The 22,261-nt window shown below is 41.5% G+C and overlaps 1 protein-coding gene across 1 annotated transcript in view; it reads left to right on the forward strand.

Annotated features, from left to right (window-relative positions):
• The window catches only part of wdfy3 (WD repeat and FYVE domain containing 3), a 287,240-nt gene extending 268,894 nt beyond the window's left edge, over positions 1 to 18,346 (forward strand). Inside the window, exons 64-68 of the mRNA XM_055664858.1 lie at positions 87 to 189; positions 1,169 to 1,501; positions 9,978 to 10,089; positions 13,740 to 13,937; positions 15,740 to 18,346. Coding sequence (XP_055520833.1) covers positions 87 to 189; positions 1,169 to 1,501; positions 9,978 to 10,089; positions 13,740 to 13,937; positions 15,740 to 15,860 — 867 coding nt within the window. The 3' untranslated portion in view covers positions 15,861 to 18,346. The remainder of the gene's footprint in view (positions 1 to 86; positions 190 to 1,168; positions 1,502 to 9,977; positions 10,090 to 13,739; positions 13,938 to 15,739) is intronic.
• Positions 18,347 to 22,261: the final 3,915 nt, after the last annotated feature.

Consider the following 22,261-nt stretch of genomic DNA (forward strand, 5'->3'; position numbering starts at 1 on the left):
ATGTTATGATGATCTCAATGAAATGTTTAATACAGTTTGTTTTTATCAATTAGATTTTGTTCATCTGAATATTCTTATTTTCTCAGTTTTGGAGAATGGAGTTTCTGCAGGTTCCAGAAACTCCAGTTCCTGAGGAGACCAGCAAACTTGTAGAAAAAATGCAGGAACACTCTGACAATGCACAGATAGGTGAGAGTATATAATGTTATACATTATGAATACCCCTGTAAATGATAAACACAACAACTTCCACATAGTGGACTGATGGTACCAGTTTTCTGGAGATCTTTGAATCCTCATGTTTTGTTTTGTATGTGAATTATTATGAAACACTTTAAATATATTTATTGATTCTATTGTGAACCTGATCTGCTTTTAGTTTTGTAAATGATTTTCAGTTTAGTTTAGAAAGACAACATGGAAACAGGCCCTTCGGCCCACCGAGTCCACCCCGACTGCCGATCACCCATTCACACAAGTTCTATGTTATTTGTCTTTCTCATCCAATCCCTATACATTAGGGGTAATTTATGGAGGCAAATTCATCTACAAACCCACACATTTTTTTGGGATGTGAGAGGAAACTAGAGCACCCATGGCACAGTGTGGACTCCTGAGGTCATCTGTTGCTGGCCCTGTTTTATTCTGGCCTTTTCTTGTCTCCAGTCCCTTCCTCCCCAATCTTTCAGTCTGAAGAAGGGTTCCAATCTGAAACGTCATCTATTCCTTTACTCCAGAGATGCTGCTTGACCCACAAAGTAACTCCAGCATTTTGTGTCTATCTTCGGTATTAACTAGCATCTGCAGTTCCTTCCTTCCTACACAGTGTAGAGCTGTTCCTATTAGGAAGATTTGGTAGAATCCAACGAGCTGTATGCTTCAGATTAACCAGCAGAGTTAAAAGATGGAGAATTATTGCACGGAAAACATTACTGGATTGATATTAGCTAAAATCAGAACAAATGGAGCTTCCACATTTAAGTCCTAATAATCTGTAATAATATATTACAAAGTAAATGACCATTTTAGGTGAAATCAACCTAATTCCTTGGAAATAAGGTTTACAAAGAAATGCAACTGGACAAATTAGAAAGCAGGTGCCTAATTTCTTTCTGCCACAGTGACAATGAGAGCAATATTGAATGTTATTTTTATATTTGTAATTTAGATGGGGATGCCCAAGATGAAGATAGCAGTGATTCTGACTTGGAGGACCAGAGCATCCAAGATCTAAAACCGAAGCAAAGTTTATCTGGATCTACAGCACACAGAACAAAGAGCTCGCGAGCAGCCTGGTGTGTAGAAGGCGAAGAATCTAAACGCTGGGCAGATCAACTTAGCCTGGATGAGAAAGATGGGTTTGTCTTTGTAAATTATTCAGAAGGCCAGCCTAAACTTCATTCACAATCTCAACACCAGCCTCAAGTTCAAAGTCATATGCAACAACCCCATCAACAGTCATTGCAGAATGATATAAGACTTCGTAACCAACTAAGACAAGGTAACTGCCTGTGCAGTGCACTCCACTTAAAAATAAGCTTATAGTCACTAGATTGCTAGTCATCATTTCTGTTTCACCTATACCAATTGTTTTGCAAACTATTGTTTTTTTATTGTTTTAAAAAAAAAATCTCATTATTTACCAACACGAAAAAAGGCACAATGTGCTGGAGTAACTGAGCAGGTCAGGCAGCATCTCTGGAGAATATGGATAGGTGGCAATTCCGGTCAGGAACCTTAGCTCGTATGGCTAACAGAATCAAGGGATATGGGGAGAAAGCAGGGACGGGGTACTGATTTTGGATGAGGGACTGAATGGCCTACCCCTGCACCTATTTTCTATAGGTACACAAAAATGCTGGAGAAACTCAGTGGGCGCTCCAGCATTTTTGTGTACCTTCGATTTTCCAGCATCTGCAGTTCCTTCTTGAACACCTATTTCCTATGTTCCTTCAGACTGTTTGCGGCAGGGACTGGGGTGACAGACAGATTGTTAGACAAAGGCCACGGATGAAACAATAAAGTGCCCTCTATAATGTTTGGGAGAAAGACCCACCATTTATTTATTTGCCTCTGTACTCCACAATTTGAAATTTGTAATAGAAAAAAAATCACATGTCAAAGTCAGATTCGTATACATTTTGGTTTCACCATATAATAATTACAGTAGTGTTTATACACAGTCCCCGTTCTCCCCTTCACACATTTCAGGGCACCATAATGTTTGGGACACAGCAATGTCATGTAAATGAAAGTAGTCATGTTTAGTATTTGTTGCATATCCTTTGACTGCTTGAAGTCTGCAATTCTGATGCTCTGCCAAGTCTGTAGTGTAGCCATCGTTAGCTTATGCTTGTTTTAGGGGCTAGTCCCCTTCAGTTTTCTCTTCAGCATATAAAACATATGCTCTATTGGGTTATTGACGGCCACTCATGAATTGACCATTTTTAAGCTTTGAAAAACTCCTTTGTTGTTTTAGCAGTATGTTTGGTATCATTGTATTGCTGTAGAATGAACTGCCAGCCAATGAGTTTTGAGGCATTTGTTTGAACGAGCAGAAAGAATGTGTCTATACACTTCAGAATGCATTATGCCACTCCCATCAGCAGTTGCATCATCAATGAAGATTAGTGAGCAGTACCTTCAGCAGCCATACATGCCTAGGCCATAACACCCCCACCACCGTATTTCACAGATGAGGTGGTATGCTTTGGATCTTGGGCAGTTCCTTCTCTCCTCTATACTTGTCATCAAACTGATACAAGTTAATCTTCGTCTCATCTGTGCACAAGACCTTTTTCCAGAACTGTGTTTGCAATCACAATAATACTTGCATATTAGCCAAGTATGTTTTGCAACATACGAAGAATTTCATTTGCCAAGTCAGTCATACAAATAAAAAGCAACGGAACACACAAAACACATTTTAACATAAACATCCATCACAGTGACTCCTCCTCCACATTCCTCACTGTAATGGAAGGCAAAACAAAAGTGAAATCTCTTCTCTTTGCTTCTCCGCGGTCGAGGGCCTCAAGCCCTCCGTTGACGGGACGATCTTGACTCCCGTAGCCGGCGGCGGCCCCTCCGCGTCGAGTCAATCAGCTCCTGCATCGGGGGGATGTTAGCTCTCCCGCGCCGGACGACCGAACCCTGCGTCGGGACTGGTCGAACCTTCCGTGACGATGGAGCTCCCGACATCCACAACCTCTCCTTAAACAGCGTGCTCCCGATGTAAAGTCCGGAGGCCACGGTTGGAGTGATCCCAGGTAAGGGATCGACTCCGTTGTAAGTCCACGGCCCGCGGTGGGCACCAAGGTCAGTCCGAGGAGGTCTCCAGCTCCATCGATGGTAGGCTGCAGAACGACTGGAGAATGCGATCCGAAAATTAATCGCATCTCCGGCAAGGTAAGAAACTGAAAAAAAGTTTACCCGACCCCTCCCCTCACATAAAACAAACAGGCGAACATTTACACAAACTTTTAAAACATACTAAAAAAAAAATTTTAAGTCGAAAAAACTGACTGTTGGCAGGGCTGCCAATCGTGTGGCACCACTGATGGTATCAAATGTGGTTCAAGTGCACATTGTCAGATTTTAATAAAGGCCAATTTTAAACATTTTGATTACACCATGTAGAAATTACAGCAGTGTTTGTACATAGTCCGCCCAGTTCAGAGCACTATGGTGTTTGGGACACAGCAATGTCATGTAAATGAAAGAAGTCATGTTTAGTATTTTGTTGCATATCCTTTGCATGCAATGGCTGCTTGAAGTCTGCGATTCATGGACATCACCAGTTGCTGGGTGTCTTCTCTGGTGATGCTCTTCCAGGCCTGTATTGCAGCCATCTTTGGCTTATGCTTGTTTTGGGGGCTAGCCCTCTAAGGCATGCTCTATTGGGTATAGATCGGGTGATTGACTTGGCCAATCAAGAATCAACCATTTTTTAGCTTTGAAAAACTCCTTTGTTGCTTTAGCAGTACAGTGCATTCAGAAAGTATTCAGACCTGTTCATTTTTTTCCATATTTTGTTACGTTACAGCCTTATTCTAAAATTGATTAAATTCATTTTTTTTATCATCAATCTACACACAATATTTCATAATAAAAAATGAAAACGGGCCTTTAGAAATTTTTCAAAGTAATTAAAAATAAATAACTGAAATATCACATTTACATAAGTATTCAGACCCTTTACTCAGTACTTTGTTGAGGCACCTTGGCAGCGATTACAGCCTCAAGTCTTCTTGGGTATGACGCTACAAGCTTGGCACACCTGGATTTGGGTAATTTCTCCCATCCTACTCTGCAGATCCTCTCAAGCTCTGTCATGTTGGATGAGGAGCATCGATGCCCAGCTATTTTCAGGTCCCTCCAGAGATGTTCGATCGGGTTCAAGTCCGGGCACTGGCTGGGCCATTCAAGGACTTGTCACAAAGCCACTCTGGCGTTGTCTTGACTGTGTGCTTAGGGTCAAGTCCTGTTGGAAGGTGAGCCTCCGCCCCAGTCTGATTTTTTTCAGCGGCAGGACCTGGGAGACTTGTCAGATTCGATGGAAAGATGAACGGAGCAAAGTACAGAGAGATCCTTGATGAAAACCTGCTCCAGAGCATTCATGAAGTCTTCTGCAGACAGTGGTCATTGACAAATCCACACCTGACTCCTGAAGAGTATTTCTGATCTGTCTGACAGGTGTTTGGGGATTTTGCTTTATTATAGAGAGAATTCTTCTGTCATCAGTTGTGGAAGTGTTCCTTGGCCTGCCAGTCCCTTTGTGATTAGTAAGCTCACCAGTTCTCTCTTTCTTCTTAATGATGTTCCAAACAGTTGATTTTGGTAAGCCTAAAGGGCCTGACCAACTTACGTGTCCTTGACATGCAAATTATGCAACCTCGTGGTCATGTTGAGCCGAGACTGTCGAGCGAAGGTCGGGCGCGATTACATTCGTACGCACAGCCCACCTGGAGCGCGTGACGTCATTTGAAGATGGACACAAAGCACGAGTAACTCAGTGGGACCGGCAACATCTCGAGAGAAGGAATAGGTGACGTATAGTGTCAAGACTCTTCAGTCTTCAAGAAGGGTCTTGACCCGAAACGTCACCCATTGCTTCTCTCCAGAGGTGCTGCCGGTCCCGCTGAGTTACTCCTGCATTTTGTGTCTTCAATTTTCTTGGCCCCGCACTGGGAGTAGAAGTGGGGGCAGATCCGGACCGCAACGGCCGTGAGCCCCAGGCCGAGCTCGGCGATCGTTTGCCTGCTTCTGCTGCTGTTGGAGGTGAGACGTTGCGTCGCGCCAGGGTCTTGGGCCTGTCCCACTTTGGCCGTCAGTTCCGTGACAGGCCGTTGTCGCGTGAAGATTTTGTTCACTGCAAGAATGTCGGGACCAGCCCCGCACAACTCCATACCCCTCCACGCTTCTAAGTGGGACCGGCCCCGCGCAGCCATGTGGTGCCCGTACGCCTCAAGCGACCACGAGGTCGCGTAATTTGCTAGCCAAGGACGCGTAAGTGGGAAAGGCCCTTAAAGTTTGGCTGATGTGTCTAACAGGTTCATTCATGTTTCTCAGCCTCATAATGGCTTCTTTGACTTTTATTGGCACAACTTTAGTCCTCGTGTTGATAAACAGCAATAAAAGTTTCTAAAGGTGATGGAAAGACTGGAGGAAAGACTAGGTACTGAGAGCTCTCTTATACCTGTATTAAAGAGCCAATTAAACACCTCTGAGCAATTACAAAAGCCTGTGATCCCATGTGTCCCAAACATTATAGTGCCCTGAAATGGGGGGAAGATATATAAACACAGCTGTAATTTCTACATGGTGAAACCAAAATGTGTAAAAATGCCCTTTGATAAAATCTGATTAACCACATGTGATTTTTTTTCTATTACAAATCTCAAATTGTGGAGTACGGAGGCAAATATATAGATGATGGATCTTTGTCCCAAACATTATGGATGGCAGTGTAGCAAATGCCTTTCTCACCAATGGGTTTGAAATATTAGTTTGGGAAGATTATTCTGAAACTTTGGCATTCCAGGTCTCTTCAACAAAAAATTCTACTGTAAGAATACAAAAAAAATAACTAGTAAAACCAATTTGGCAACTTAAACTAGCATCTTTCAATGGAAATCTTAGATGTTATGTTAAATAAATCACACAATACACAATACAATTTATTTGTCAATTGAACCTCATAGAGGCTCAAATGAAATGTTGTTTCTGCAGTCATACACACATGAAAAAAAAAGACCCAAGACACAACACAATTTACACAGACATCCATCACAGCGCATCTCCTCCTCGCTGGTCTTGGTGTTGGAGCCCCCGGCGGGCGCTAGCAAAGCCCCGCAGCCGTTGAAGCCATGCCGGGCGATGATGTAAGGCCCCGCTCCAGGTACTCCTCGACCCCGCGACTCGGGCGGGTGAAGTCGCCGTTGCGGAAGCTGCGAAAAGCGGTCTCCCAGCAGGGACCCGCGGGTTCCCGATATTACTGTCTGCCAGACCTGCGGTAAGCCTCCGAATCTCCGGGGGTCGGGTCACAGCAGCGCGCCACCACCGCTCCTCCCGCTCCGGACTCGGCCATCTCCATGATGGTGAGTAGCTCCGCAGCTCCATGACAGGAGCCCCAGGACGTTCCTGCTGGAGGCCGCTCCACGTTGCAGCCCCAACGACAACGGAGACCCGACAGGGAAAAGGTCGGGTTCTCCGTGCAGGGGAAAGATTTTAAAAGTTTTCCCCACCCCCCCCCCCACACACACACCACACCACACACACACACACACACACACACACACACACACACACACACACACACACACACACACACACACACACACACACACACACACACACACACACACACACACACACACACACACACACACACACACACACACACACACACACACACACACACCATCAAAAAAATAATAAAAGCTACATTAAAACGGGACAAAAAATAACAAAAAGACAAACGGACTGCAGAGGCCGCTGCGACGTGAGTCGCGCCGCCCACCGGAATCTGTGCTGTAACAAATTAATGTAATTTGATATGCTTACTGGTGAACTGGAGATATTTCTTGATTTACTATATCTATCAGGACATTTATGACTGGCTTAAAGGGGGACATTTTGTCACATTTCTTCATACGTTACCTTCTCATCTATTTTGCAAATGGTATTATTTTATGCCTACAATAGTGTACAGTATTTTAATTAACTGGTGTCTCATTTAAATTTGGAGTGAGTGAGTTGCTTTTTTTTCTCAAAATTCTTAAAGATCAAATTATCTTTGCCAGACACCCCCCCCCCCCCCCCCCCCCCCAACAATCTCTAATATCTGCCTAACCACAGTAAGCATAGTACACCCACACTAGTGTAATAATGAAATAAATCTTTTGTGACAAGATATGGTGTTTCACAAAAGGAACAATGTTATTTATATGGCAGCACAGTAAGCATAAAAGTTATTTTATGTGGAGTCTAAGTTTGAATCAAATCCAGTCTTATCATTTCTCTATTTATGTTAAGAATCATTTGGGAGGTTTCCAGAATAGAAAATTACCCATCATCTCACACTGAAGCTTTTAAATTACCGTATTTCCCGGCGTCCAAGCCGCTATTTTTTACTCTAAAATAAGGCCCGAAAATTTACCTGAGTCTTGTAGGCCGAAGTTTTGGCCAAGCAATGCCACTCTCGTAGCGACTGCTCTGCGGAAACTGCCACGCCTTCGACCCTGGAACTGTCAACTGTGTGAAGTGGGAAGCGACTGTAAAAGGACAGCGCCGCTGGGGGGGGGGGGGGGGGTTGAGAGTTCTTTTCCACAGCGTGTGGGGAGTCTGGCCTGGATTAGCACGGCCTGGGCAGCACAAAGTTGAAAGCTTGGCTAGGCCGCCAAGAGTAAAGTTGCGGGGAGGGAAGGAGCGTTGAGAAGGAGGGGGTCAGGGATCATGGCAGCAAGTCACTCACCGCTACCGCGGCGCTCTGGGCGCGGAGCCACTGCATTGTTGCCGGGGAGGGTAGCAGTAGTTCGGGGGGCTCTCCCCCCCCCCCCCCCATCATTATGTGATCTCCCTGAGCCAGGAAGTCCCTGTCCCTCAGCGCATTGTGGGACAGGCGAAGATGGAGGCTCCCTGGTCCTCATTGCCTCCTTTAAGGAGTTTCACATCTTCCTTTGTAGTGACTAAACCAAACCCTTGATCCTGTCCCGCCAGCCTTTTTTCAAAATTTAGCAACTCAAAATGTGGGTGCATCTTTGACGCAGGTGCGTCTTCATTGCCGGGAAATACGGTAGCCATGGACCAAAAGGTGTCGTATTGAAGCAAACCAATGTCAAATGTGAAGCAGGGGTTACATTCTTTTCAGAACACTACACAGGATGCTATACTCTGGATTTCTTATTCAAGATGAAATAACATCTCTTCATATTGTTAAAGCACATAAAATTATTTCCATTGATTAAAGAATCTACGGAAGATCATATGAAACTTAGAGTGGAGTCTTTTATAAATTAAGAAATGCAACTATTTAACAAATACTATGGAAATTGCTTCACCATCTTGAGCAATGCATTCCAAATCTCAGCAACATTTTGTGTGAAAAAATCTCAAAAATACTGATAAAGATTTGGAGCTCCATGGGTGCAAAGACGTGTTAATTTAAAATGCAAAATCTAAACCGCCTACCCTTGGTAATGCATTATGTGAAGAGACTGAAGACGCTGGGTGGATTTCCTTGAAGCTGAGTAATTGACGGGGAGTTTTAAAGAATTAATGTTTTGATGATCTTTTGTCTACCCTGTAGATCAGTAATTGGGTTTCGCAAATGTTAAAATAATTTGCAAAATCACTGGTCAGGTTTTTTTAATCACCAAGATTATCAGAATCAGATTTTATTTGCCAAGTATGTTTTGCAACATACGAGGAATTTCACTGGCCAGGTCAGTCATACAATTAAAAAGCAACAGACTCAAAAACACATTTTAACATGAACATCCACCACAGTGACTCCTACACATTCCTCACTGTGATGAGGAAGGCGAAAGTTCAAGTCCTTCCCTTGTATTCTTCCTTGGTCGGGAGCCTCGAGCCCCTGTTGACGGGATGATCTTGACTCCTGTAGCCGGTGGCGTTCGGGCCCTCTGCATCGAGGCGTTCAGCTCCCGCCTCGGGGGTTGTCAGCTCCCCACGCCGGGCGATCAAACCTTGCGACGGGGCTGGTTGAACCTTCTGCGGCATTGGAGTTCCTGACTAGACTCTCCCGAGACAGCGAGCCCTTGTTGGTAAGTCCGCAGGCCACAGTGGGAGCAATCCCAGGCAAGGGATCCGCTCCGATGTCGACAGTCCAGCTCCATCAATGGTAGGCCGCAGAGCCCGGAGAATGTGATCCGAAAAATGATCACATCTCTGGGAAGGTAAGAACTTGAAAAAAAAGTTTCCCCCGATCTCCCCCCCCCTTCCCCCCACATAAAACAAAATGAAGTACATTAAATCAAACTTTTAACAAACACTAAAATAACAAAAAGATGAAAAAACTAACAGATTGCCGGCAGGGCTGGCCATCTCCCCGGCGCCCCTGGTGGTCAAGGTGATTTGGAATACATTGCACAAGACGGAAGAGGAAGCAAATTCTACAGTATTTTTCTTAAAAGGAATTGAACAACACCTGAAGAGAATTAATGTGTGGTATTACAGTATGTGAAAAAAGATGGGATGTGTGAGACAAAATTGATACTTTTTTTTTTAAAAGGGCTATTATACACAATCTTAGCCAAATGGTGCTATTTGCTTATATATTTATTTTCAAAATGGTGCTGTTATTTTCAGTAGTGCAGTAAATGTACTGTAATAGATATTGCAATAGATATCTACAACTCATCTAATAATTATAAATAAAACACATATCCCATGCTACGATACATAGTTTATTTTTAATTTTCAAGTCATGCAAGTGGTTTTCTTTTTGATTCCAGGATACAGATGGGAGCGACAGTTGGTTTTCCGAAGCAAGTTAACTATGCATACTGCGTTTGATCGAAAAGACAACTGTCATCCTTCAGAAGTCACCGCATTAGGCATTTCAAAGTGAGTGCTGTTAGGTAATCGAATATATTTAAAGAAGGTATCTTTTAAAGATAGTATTCTAAAACATTCCATGTGCAAGACTTTAGATCTATAGCACCCATGGGTTTCTCGCCATTGAAGCCTCTGTAGATGTGGAGGGCTATCGAGATTCACTGTCCAACCTACTCTGGATACGTTCAGATAGGCAGGTACTGTTGGCTCCTGTATTCTGTCCTCAAGAGCGACCTTGAATTTTTTTTTTGTTTCCTCTAATTCTCCAAACCTCTTCAGCTCCCACTCTAATTTATCTGTTTTTCTGCATTGTTTAAATGAGACCCCGCGTAAACATGAGTAATAGCACCTTGTGTTCCATCTGGGAATGTTGCCTACTTAATACCTGAGCATCAACTTCAACGGCTTCAGGTATCTCTGTTTGTCGGTACCAGAACGGGCTGCTCTGTCGTACATTATCCATCTGTAATACCAGCTTAAATTTTACACCTTCACTAGCATGGCCTGACTTGCTGGGCTTTGCTTACTTTGGAATTTAGATTTCTTTGTTTATGCCCTTTTTCTCTAGCCTCCCTCATTGACGTAGCTTGCAAATCTGGTGCGTTTGTGCAACCGTTCTTGTGTTATTAATATGTTCCCATTAAGGCTAAAATTAACATAGTAACTGAATTTTTTCTTATTTTACTAAAATCTTTTTGAGAAGTAAAATAGTGATCTGCATTGCTAAAAGCTGATTTCACTGCTCAGAAATGCTGTCCCCACATGCAGGTTATTTAATTTAGGAATGTTTCCAAACCAAGATGCTAATCCTGCAGTTTCAACCTTGTTGAATTTGCTGAATTGCACATAAACCTACCCAAGCTGTCATGCTGAAATTGTGATCAAATCTTACTACGCTATCTTTTAAGTAGGACAAAAGGTGAAACATTATTATTCAACCAAAAAGAAGCTTTAAACGTATTCTCCAAAATGGGCCTTGCCTGAGTGAAGGGAGAGGATGAAAGGCATTGAAAATGCCAGAATGTGGAAGAGGAGAAATTGAGAAGAGACTTTTTTTTGTTTTGGATATTCTGGTTTACAAAGAAAGGACAAAAATTGTGGAGTATCTCAACGGGTCAGGCAGCATCTGTGGAGAACGTGGTTAGGTGATGTTTCGGGTTGGGACCCATCTTCAGTGATTAGGGGGGGGCGGGTGGAGAAAGCTAGAAGTATTAAGGGAGAAGGAAACAGCTGGCCGGGGGGGGGGGGGGTTTGTAGTTACCAAAATGGAAGAATTCAATGTTCATACTGTGGGGTTGTAAGTTACCCAAGCAGAATATGTCGATATTCCTCTAAATTTATCTGTGTAATTGTGTTCTTTTAAAAAGTCTTCTTTGTAGCATCACCAGAATGCGGCACATCATATGTTGCCGCAAGTCCATCAGTAGCCTACCTTTCTAACATGAAGTGTGATGTAATCTGCTTAGATCCCAACTCCCACCATTTCAGAATGAGTGACAATAGCATAAATGCTCTCTCTGCAAGAGTAACCCACCAGACACTCTACTCTATTCTACTCTGTTCTATTATAAGCAAGTCTTTGTTGACCAGTTACTCGGGTGTCAAAACTGTCATTGTGATCAGGGTAACTAAACATTTTTGACACTTGGGACATCTTTGAAAAAATTAAGTCGCTTTATTTTACAATGATTACACTAAAATACATGAGCACAAAAAAGCTAATGTAGATAAATAAGAATAAATTATAAAATAAGAATAAATTCTGAAGAAGGATGTCAAACTGAAATGTCCCCTTTTCCTTTTCTCCAGAGGCAGCGTGCCTGACCCCAGCTTTTTGTGTCTGTCTTCAGAATAAATAATAGCTTTCCTCCTAGCAATTTATTTTTCCCAAACATTTGAGATGGAAGGACTGAACAGGCTTGACTGGCAGAATTCTGTCTGAACTATTGAAGAAATTGCAGAGCCTTGTTAAACCTAATGAGGAGTTCACAGAGGGTATATGGAGGCAGATATTGGCAGTAGCTTAGGCCTTGCCACTATTGCAAACTTAGCCTACTGTGGTAATATATGGGTAACTCCTGGTGCAACCACGGACACTTTTGGGGAATATCAGCCCCAAGATCCTTAAAAGTATTTTTGAGAGTTATGGTTTCTTTGGACAAAGTAAGCAAAGCAACCAGCCCCTTAGCCATATTAATCCCCTCCTTACTCACTTGCAGCTTTCAGCTTTGTGGAAACATGTTCTTTGGACCATCTCGTCCATGCTGATCAAGATGTCTGAGCTTAGTCCCATTTGCCCACGGCTGACCTATTTACCTGGACATTTTTCCTGTCCATGTACCTGTCCAAATCCCTTTTGAATGTTGTTATTGTACCTGCCTCAATTGCTTCCTCTGACATCTCATTCCATATGTCCACCGCTGTCTCTGTGAAAAGTTGCTTCTCGGGTCTTATCTCCCTCACCTTAAACCTATACCCTCTGGTTGTTGATCCCATACATAGTCATAGTCATACAGTGTGGAAACAGGCCCTTTGGCCCAACTTGCTCACACAGGCCAACATGTTCCAGCTACTCTAGTCCCACCTTCCCGTATTTGGTCCATATCTTTTCAAACCTGTCCCATTCATGTAACTGTCTAACTGTTTCTTAAAGGTTGGGATAGTCCCTGCCTCAACTACCTCCTCTGGCAGATTGTTCCATACAACCACCACCCTTTGTATGAAAACCCTACCCCTCAGATTCGTATTAAATCTTTTCCCCTTCACCTTAAACCTATGTCCTCTGGTCCTCGATTCACCTACTCTGGGCAAGAGACTGCATCTACCCAATCTATTCCTCGGTACTCTGGAGAAAAAGACACACCCTATCTATTCCCCCTGTTGATTTTGTTAACCTCATTAAGATCATCCCTCAGCCTCCTGTGCCCCAAGGAAAACTCAAAAGAAAACCTTTTAGGAATATCTTGAAATGTGCTGAATTTAAAATGCAACGTTTTTAATCTGAAAGTACTTTCCCCAATGTGGTAATGTTAAAAAACAATGATCCAGATCTCACTGCTGCTCTGGGTAAATGCAGAAACACCATTAAATAGCTGTTAAAGTGGAACAATGTTCAGGAATTTCATGCATGCACAGTTAGAACAGATGGTCCTGAACCACAGAATCTATTAACTTGCTCGTTGCCATATTCAGTCCATTGAGAACGTTCCATCTTGTTTAGATTCCCAACACTTACACTGTGCAATTAGCTCTTGGATCTAGAATAGGATAAACAAAAGTATTATTCATGTTGGATATTAGTGTTATGGAGGAAAACAAAATGGAAGACAAATTTATTTTTGATTATTTCAGCTTTTAACATTTATACATTAAGCTAATTATAATCATTTTATTTTCCATGTTTTTTTTCGCATTTAGACATTAAAACAAATGCAACTTTGAAAGGCAGCATACATGTGGGCATGGGCTTTATTTGCTGACAAAGGTTTTAGAGGTAGGACTTCTTCAGTGCACAGTTTGAAATCAAGCATTTATGAGGCTGGACCAGAAAGATACATTTTCCACATCTAGACCAGATAAATATGGATGTGAACACACGTGGTGGGTCTGCTATTTTGCATATCAATTCAAGGAGTCTCTTTATTCACCTTCCTCTGCAGGGATCACAGTAAAATCCTGGTGGGTGATGCACGAGGTCGTGTATTCAGCTGGTCAGTGAGCGACCAACCTGGGAGGACAGCTGCTGATCATTGGATTAAAGATGATGGAGGCGACTGCTGCTCGGGATGCTCAGCACGCTTCTCCCTGACTGAGAGACGGCATCACTGTAGGAACTGTGGGCAGCTCTTCTGTCAAAAGTAAGAGAGCATAAATTCAGTTTTATATACATTTGGAATGTTCTTTTTGGTGCAATCCACAATGAAACTATTGTTATATTTACAAGTGGTAATATTCAGCTGGAGTTTACTTTTAATTTATTGTGATCTTAACATTAGATCTTGACTTAATTGCTGAATGAAATTGAATAATATTCCTACTTACTTTATAAATAGAATCGCAACAATGACGCTTTATCTCATGCCTCCAAGCAGGCTAATAGAAATGTGCTGACACGTATAGAGATGGACATAATGAAATATGAGTTTGGTATATTAGTAATGTATATAGTTTAAGCAATCAAAGCACCCATTCATTTGAAGGTTTTTAAAAAAATATATTGGCATTTGGGCATCACTGGCAAGGCCAGCATTGATTTCCAGTCTCTAATTATCCTTGAGAAGGTGGTGGTGAGACCTTATCTTGGATCCCTTTTACTTAGTGTTGTTGGGGAGGAAATTATAGGATACAACCTAGCGACAATGAAAGACCACCTGCATATTTTCCAACACAGAATGGCTTGTGACTAGGCGGGGAACCTATAAGTGGTAATGTTCCCCTGCACCAGTTATTGGCTACCCTCACAGGAACTGATCCAGAATCGAGAGAACATTGGAAAATGATCACCAATGCATCCACGATTTCCAGGGCTTCCTCCTTATGCAGACCATGAGGCCCTGGGGAATTATCTGCCTTCAGTCCCAACAGTTTACCTAACACAATTTCCTGACTAATATGGATTCCCTTCAGTACCTACCTCACACACTAGATCCTCAGTCCCCTTATATTTCTGGGAGATTGTTTGTGTCTTCCTAAGTGAAGACTGAACCAAAAGTACTCATTTCGAACTGTTGCCGTCGCGGAGCTGGCCGATTTCAGCGGGTTGTTTGCTGCCCCATTGTAAATTCACCTGGGTCTCCGATCCCTGTAGACCGGGACCTACATTTGTCGGGGGTCGAAGAGCTCAGTGACACCATCTGGAATGGCCGCGGACTTTGCGAGCGCACACCGGGGGCTCTAACACCAAGACCCGGTGTTTACATATCTAAAGAAGCTTTTACAGTCAGTTTTTATATTCCCCGCAAGCTTTCTTTCATGCTCTTTTTCCGCTCTCTTAATTAACCCCTTATGTTGTGCTGGGGTCTCTGTGTGAATTCTAAATTGACCTCCTCCAAATGACCTCCTGACTCTCAGTTTGCGGCTTCCTAAGTCTGGCCAATTTACATTCATTGTTTCCCATTGTAAATTCACCTGTCTGGATTTAACACTAGTTCTTTTTGATTTGCCACGGTTTTGAGCCGCCCTTCCGCCCTTAATTTGAATTTCTAAATTTTTCCTCGCCAGGATGGCCAAACATACCTCTTCCTTTTTGGAGTTCTTGATTTCCATGCGGCAGTTTTAAATGAACAATTTTTGGAGTTCATGCAGTCTTGTATCTCCACAATCAACCCCACAATATACCCTTTAAGTATAATTTGCTAGTCTATCCTAGCCAATTCCTGCCTCATACCTTCAAAGTTAATTTACATGTGATCCACGTTTGGATCAAGGCTATGATGGTCTTAAGCGAACAAGCACAACCTGCTTACTAGCATTGCTAGTGACGTCTTCCATCAGTCCTGGCGATTGAGAGCAAACTGGTTGGATTTATATACTCAATTTGTATACTGTAGTTGAGTTTTAAATATGGTCCCTATCTAACGCAAATTGCGTCATGGACTCTGAATATAATCTTTAAATGTTTACAACACTTCATTTGATGCACGTTCTTTTCATATTTCAGGTGTAGTCGATTTCAGTCCGAGGTCAGGCGTTTGAAAATCTCCTCACCCGTCCGTGTTTGTCAGAATTGTTACTACAACTTGCAACAGGAGAAAGGAGCTGATGACTGCTCCAGGAACTAGCAGGTCACTGAACTGTATCAGTGGTCAGCCAAGGATATTAATTATTACCCCCAGCTATTTCAAATGATTTTATGCAAAAGGAAAAGTCATGTTGAGGGTGGGGTGGGAAGAGTTTACATACATTTGTACTGTATTGAAGCACTGTAATATACTGAATAGAAAGGGATCATTTGCCTTGCAGTTAATGTGCTCTTCTCTCTACTTGTATTTGCTGAGAGTAGTTCTGGACCGAAAATCATCTCTCAAACATCTTGGTAATGTCACTCTTATTCATTGAACCAGTGGCTTGTCAGATTTTAGATGTAAATCTGCATTCTCTGCAAGAATCCTATTTGTTTATAGTGTAAATAGTTGTAATGGCCTTTTTAAACAAGAGAAATGTCTGAAATGCCTGTAATAAGATGTCCTACTAACCACTAAATGTGTGATTTTAGAAATCAATAGTAGTGTGTCTAGCATCATTTAGTAACTATTTTAAGAGATTAAAAATGTGTAAATGCTAACCAGAACTGTTATTTTCAATTGCATTAATACCTTGCATTGTATTTTTTCATTTTAATTACTGTTTGAATCAAAATGTATAGATATCAGGTTTATTTGTTTACTCTATTACATAGGCACAGTATCAAAGAAAAGGGGCACAAATAAGTTTCAAATTAATCACTGCTGCACCCACAGTAATAGCTTCCCTGATATTCATAACATCATAGAAATATTAATATTTACCTGCAGATGTGCTATAACAACATTATCTCTGTTCTAGCAACCATTCATTTAATGCTACATGTTTTAGGAGCAATGGGGCACTTGTGGTGCCAGTGAATGCAAGTAATACTTTCAGCCTTGCACCACCACAATGCAGAACTTTGAGTGTGTGGTAAAGGAAGAGAAGCAAAGAAGAGGCCCCTTACATTTATTTTAACTGTCACTGTAATTTGAAATTATTTTCTCCTTCATCCAACCAGTTCACAAAAGTAGATTATTTTACACAGCAATTTTTCCTCTAATCAACAGATGGAATCAATACAGTGAGTTGGCTTAATTTAAAACAATGTCATGCTTTGCTAGAATATGGCCAATGTCCGAGTGAAGGGACACGGAGGCTCTGGTTGTTGATTGAACCTTTAAAGCAGATTTGAAATCTCACCATTTGGGGGTTCTTGCATCTTCATTTATTAAAATTACACCACATCCAAAGCATTACTGTCGTAATCTAGTTCATTCAGCAAATCTTCAATAGCCATGACGTGAATTTTACAAAATGGCTTCCACGCATCTAGATTGATTAAAATTGCTAATGAATCATTTGTGGTCTTTGGCAGCTGGCATGTTGCTCCAGTGTTAGACTGCCCCAAGTAATTATTTCTCGAAAGGAAACAAGATATACAAATGCAAGATAGTACCAGTGAGCATATTTGTAAAGGACCTCAGTATTTAATATTAGCTGTCAAAAGAATATTGCAGTTAGTAAACAGTTATATTCTGAAAGCACATTGATTGGGGCAAAGAAGCAACTACTGGTAGTTGTTAATGTGTTAAGTGAGGGTGTCTCAGAATCATTATTGTAGATTAATTGGCTGTTAAAGACCGTTATTGCAGTAATACAGTGGGCAGAAAATATTGCGTAAAATGCTGCTACCAGTGCAAGGATCACCTCTTAGTACAATTGTTTATTTAAAATTGACCTTTGTTAAAATTGTGATGGGCATATCAATACATAATATAATCTGTAGAAAGCACTTGAGCGATCCATGTTGTAGTAAGTATATTCGTGTGTAACTAACATACTCATCTTTCCCTTTCCTCTTGTTGTAAAACACATTCATGTGTATGTATCTGTATAATGTATTGTGCAATTTGTACCGTTATGCTTATTGGTAGAACCTGATGCAAAAAGGCAGCAGTTGTCTACACCAATACTAAAAGTTACAGAAAAATTTGCACCTTGCTATTGTGTATAAAACTGGTAGGAATCATTTTATCATATACATTTCTCTATCATTTTAAAGACAGCATTTCTTTGCAGTAAATGAACTGTATAATATTTATGCAATTATACTCTTTGAAAGTATTTTTAATTTCAGCAAGTTTTGTTACTTGTTGCATGATTAACACAGCTGACTTTTTGTGTCAGTAAAATGTAAAAATTGTTTTCCACTTTTGTTGTGTTTAATATATTAACCAATTATTTGTACCCCTTCCCAAAAGTACCATAATCTGTACAGTAATGAATCTGAAAAGATACAGGCTAAACTGGAGTGGGATTTTTCTACTGTATATGAGAATTGAAATCCGTGTTTTGGTGGTTCCTGTGCTAGACTGACGCATTATATTAGTGTGTAAACTGTGGTATCTGAATGTTCAATGTATATTTGTCTTAATGAAAGAGCTACAGTCACACAATACATATGTAACTAATGCAATAGCAACAAGTCCTGGTACTAATTTTTTTCCATTTAAATAAATACCTGCTATTTACCACCAAACCCGGCTTTTACTGGTTTCACATAAGGGTCGGTAATTAATTGCTTGTTTTTTATTATATATTTGCTTTTTAAAAAAAATCTTATTCAAACCACTGTATTTATAGTAACAATTGTTGTAGAGTCAGAGCTAAGCAACAGGAGATGACATAGCCCTTTAAATCCGACTTATCCACAATCTGCCCAAATGTCTTTTAAAAGTCGTAATTGTATTGGCATCCATAGCTTACCGTGGCAGCTCATACCAGGTATTGCCTACCCTCAGCGTGAAAGTTGGTTCTCGGGTCCAACTTAATCTCTTCACCTCTCATCTTAAGATGACATCCTCTATCCCAGGAAAAAGATGCTGAGCCCACTCCCCTCCTTATACACTTCAATGAGATCAGACTCCTAAACAAAACTAGATTAAGTGGAACCCGTTGGGTCCCATGTTCACACAGGGGTGGGGGCTTTCTGGAGCGCTAGTATGGGTGTTGTGGGCGGAAGGGACTGGTTTCCATAGGGGAAGTGTGGACATTGTGGGCCGAATGGATTCTTGGGCTGGCAGAGTGCAGGCCACCACATTCAATTTCATTGCATTTCAAGTGTTCAGGCCACCAAATTACCAAACAACTCATTGCATTGTCATTAAGGGCTAATTATTGCAAGACTCACAGTTCAGTTGATTCACAGCTTAGAATCACAGTTGTGGACTTTCCCTCGCGATCTTCCAGAGTGACTGACTCACATCCGGGGTTTTATAGTCCCTGCTCCCCCCCCCCCCCCCTCCCCGGAAGGGGCGTTACCTTCATTGTGGCGATTGGCAGGTGAGAGGATCAATCAGCTGATCTCAAGATTTTTTAAACACTCATAACTTTTTTATTTTTCATCGATCGGAAAAATCCTCAGGGCTGCCTCGGCGGAGGAGGACTGTGAGTAAGATGGCCAAATATCATAGCGCCCTATGATAACGTTTTTCTCTAAAATCAATATACAGCACAGACGGGAAGTGGTCAAGATGAGACTTTTAGTTATATGGATAGATGTACCAGCTTTATCCAACCTCTACCTGTAACTCAAACATTGAAGGCATACTGGTGAAAGTGCAGAAGGCATCCTGGTGGATCTCTTCTGCACTTTTTCCAACTTAATGACATCTTGTAGCTGGGCAAGCAGAACTGCATGTGTAGTTTTACCAATGACTTTTGTACAACTGTACCATGATGTCCAACTTTTGTTCTCAGCACCCCCAATGGAGACAAGCATGCCAAACAGCACCTTCACTACAGTCCACTTAATTCTCCACATTCAGGGAAGCATGCCCCTGTACTTCCAGACCTCTATTCTGTAAACTATCCACAACTTCACAATCTACTGTGCAAATCCTGCCTTGGTTTGACAATCCGAAGTGCCACACCTCACACCTGAAGTTAAATTCCATTTCCCATTCATTGGTTCACCTTGACAACTGATCTAGATCATGTTGTAAATTTAAATATCCTTCCTCCCTGTCCACTATATCACCAATTTGTGTCATATACAAATCTACTACAGTGTTAACTCCATTAACGATTTGAATGACAAACAGTGGATCCAGAACTGATCGCTACAGCCGTGCTCTGGTCACAGGCCTCCGATCAGAAGAACAACCCTCCATGCCTTGCCTTCGACATTCCTCCAAGCCAATTTAATAATAATAATAATAATAAAAACTTTATTGATCCCCTCCGGGAAATTCAGATGTCCAGAAGCCCCCAACCAACAAACCCACAGATTCAAAACGAACGCAGACAGAAAATACATAGAATACACTGTGGACACTACCTGAGAGCAATAAATACTTAAAAAGACCAATAATTAACAATTAAAAATTAAAAATTGCAAGAATGCATCCCCCTACAGCCTAGCGGTCAGAATTATAAAATCTAATGGCTGCAGTGGTGAAGGATCTCCTGAACCGCTCCGTTCTACAGGGCAGGGAGAGGAGCTGGTTGTTGTTCCGAGTGCTCTTTTGACTCTCCAGAATTTTAAATCCAATTGGCTAGCTCACTTGGATTCAATATATTGATCTTTACACTTTTAATATTAAAGCAGCTTATGAATGTATATTTCTATGAAAACAAGCAAGAGAAAAGTCTGGTACAATGTGTTTTTTCTGATAAGAACCACACCAAAAGCAGGATTTACACTTCATGAAAACAAGGCATTAGTTTTCCACATTCAGTTCTGAAAATACAAAGACTTGAGGGTAAGATTACTGTTTCCAATTTGATGAGGTTCTCTCTGGTGAATTATGGAGCATCAACTTACTTCTTGCATTGATACAGAGGATTCTGTCAGTGAAGGAGATCTTTTATTCCTGGGAGGCAAGGGACAGTTTTTCATTACATTTCCAAGTTTACTGATGATACCAAAGTTGTAAAGAAATTAAAGGCAATATAGACCAGTTGTGTAGGCATGCAAGAATATTAGATGGAATGAGGTGTACAAAGCTGCAGATCATCCATTAATGTACATAAGCAAAACGCAACTTTTTTAAAAATTGTCTGAGATTGGGCAGTTACGCTATTTAAATGCATAATAGCAGGGGTGTCCTTGTACACAATTGGAAGCCAACAAGTGGGTAGAAAAGCAAATAGTCTGTACTATAGAAGCAAGGACATGTTATTGGAGTAGATTGTTTCCAGACTGTTCAGGAAAGATTCACTGGACTGGTTCCAGGAACAGCAGATTTATCTCCTGGGGCAAACTGGAATCGACTAGACTGCTGGAGTGTAGAATAACAGAGATATCTCATTAAAATTTTACAGGTTGGGTGCAGGTAGAGAGGAAGTTTCCTTAGGCTAAGGTCACTCACTAATTTTGTTTAAAAAGGAGCGACTGATGAGAGGATGGGGAATTGTCACGCTCTTGGAATAGAGGCGGCCAAGGGCAAAAAGGTCATTAAGAGAATAGAAAGTTAAAATGGTTAGCAACTGGGATATCCAGCAGGTCTTGGCAGACTGTCTGCATATGTTTGTCGCCTAGTCTACACTTGATGTAAAGGAGGGCACATTGTGAGCACTCAATGCGGTAGAAAAGGTTTGAAGAGGTGTATATGGGAAGTGTTGCTGCTTTGGGGTAAAACGGATGAAGCAATGTTCTTTTCATGAAAAAAAGTCAACAAACCTGGAAGCTGGCATTTCATTTTCATCCCTGCCACAGAAGGCAATAGCTGTTTACACAATGAACACAAGGTTTATAATCAATCACATTTATATTAGGAATATAAAGCAAGCATGTGGGAATTTGTAGGGACGACCAAGTCCCAGAAACCACATTTGCAAAAAGGATTCCAACTCCAAGCTCCAGCCCTGCATTGTGGAATGGGGAAATTAGAGAGTTTGGTTCAAGATAATACAGAAAGCCGATGGATGGGCAACTCGAGCACAGGAACCATTCAGACAAGTGAAAAATAATGCAGTAACAAGAGGAAAACAGGCTGTTTTTGTCCACACGGCCCTGAATGTCTATCCGGGCAAATTACATTTACCTATATTCGGCCCTTATACTTCAACCTTTTCTATTGGTCTACCGTGGACATTTTTTACATTGTAATAGTGTCCATCGCTACAGCTTTCCCTGGCAGTTAATTTGATACCCCTACTACTCTGTGTATAAAGGATACCCAGCAGGGCTCTTTTAAAATCCCTTACCTGACTTTAAATTAATTCCCTCCAGATTTAAAAGACTGACCATCCATTTTAACTATGCCTGATTATTTTAAAATAGTCGTAAAGGTCATTCCTCAGACTCCGAGTCTCCAGGAAAAAGTCCCAGCCTATCCTGTCTCTCAGTATACATTGCCCTCCATAATGTTTGGGACAAAGACCCATCATTTAATTATTTGGCTCATTACTCCACAATTTGAGATTTGTAAGAGAAAAAAATCACATGTGG

Source organism: Leucoraja erinacea, chromosome 1 (assembly GCF_028641065.1).
Source record: "Leucoraja erinacea ecotype New England chromosome 1, Leri_hhj_1, whole genome shotgun sequence".
In the NCBI taxonomy this organism is placed as follows: domain Eukaryota; kingdom Metazoa; phylum Chordata; class Chondrichthyes; order Rajiformes; family Rajidae; genus Leucoraja; species Leucoraja erinaceus.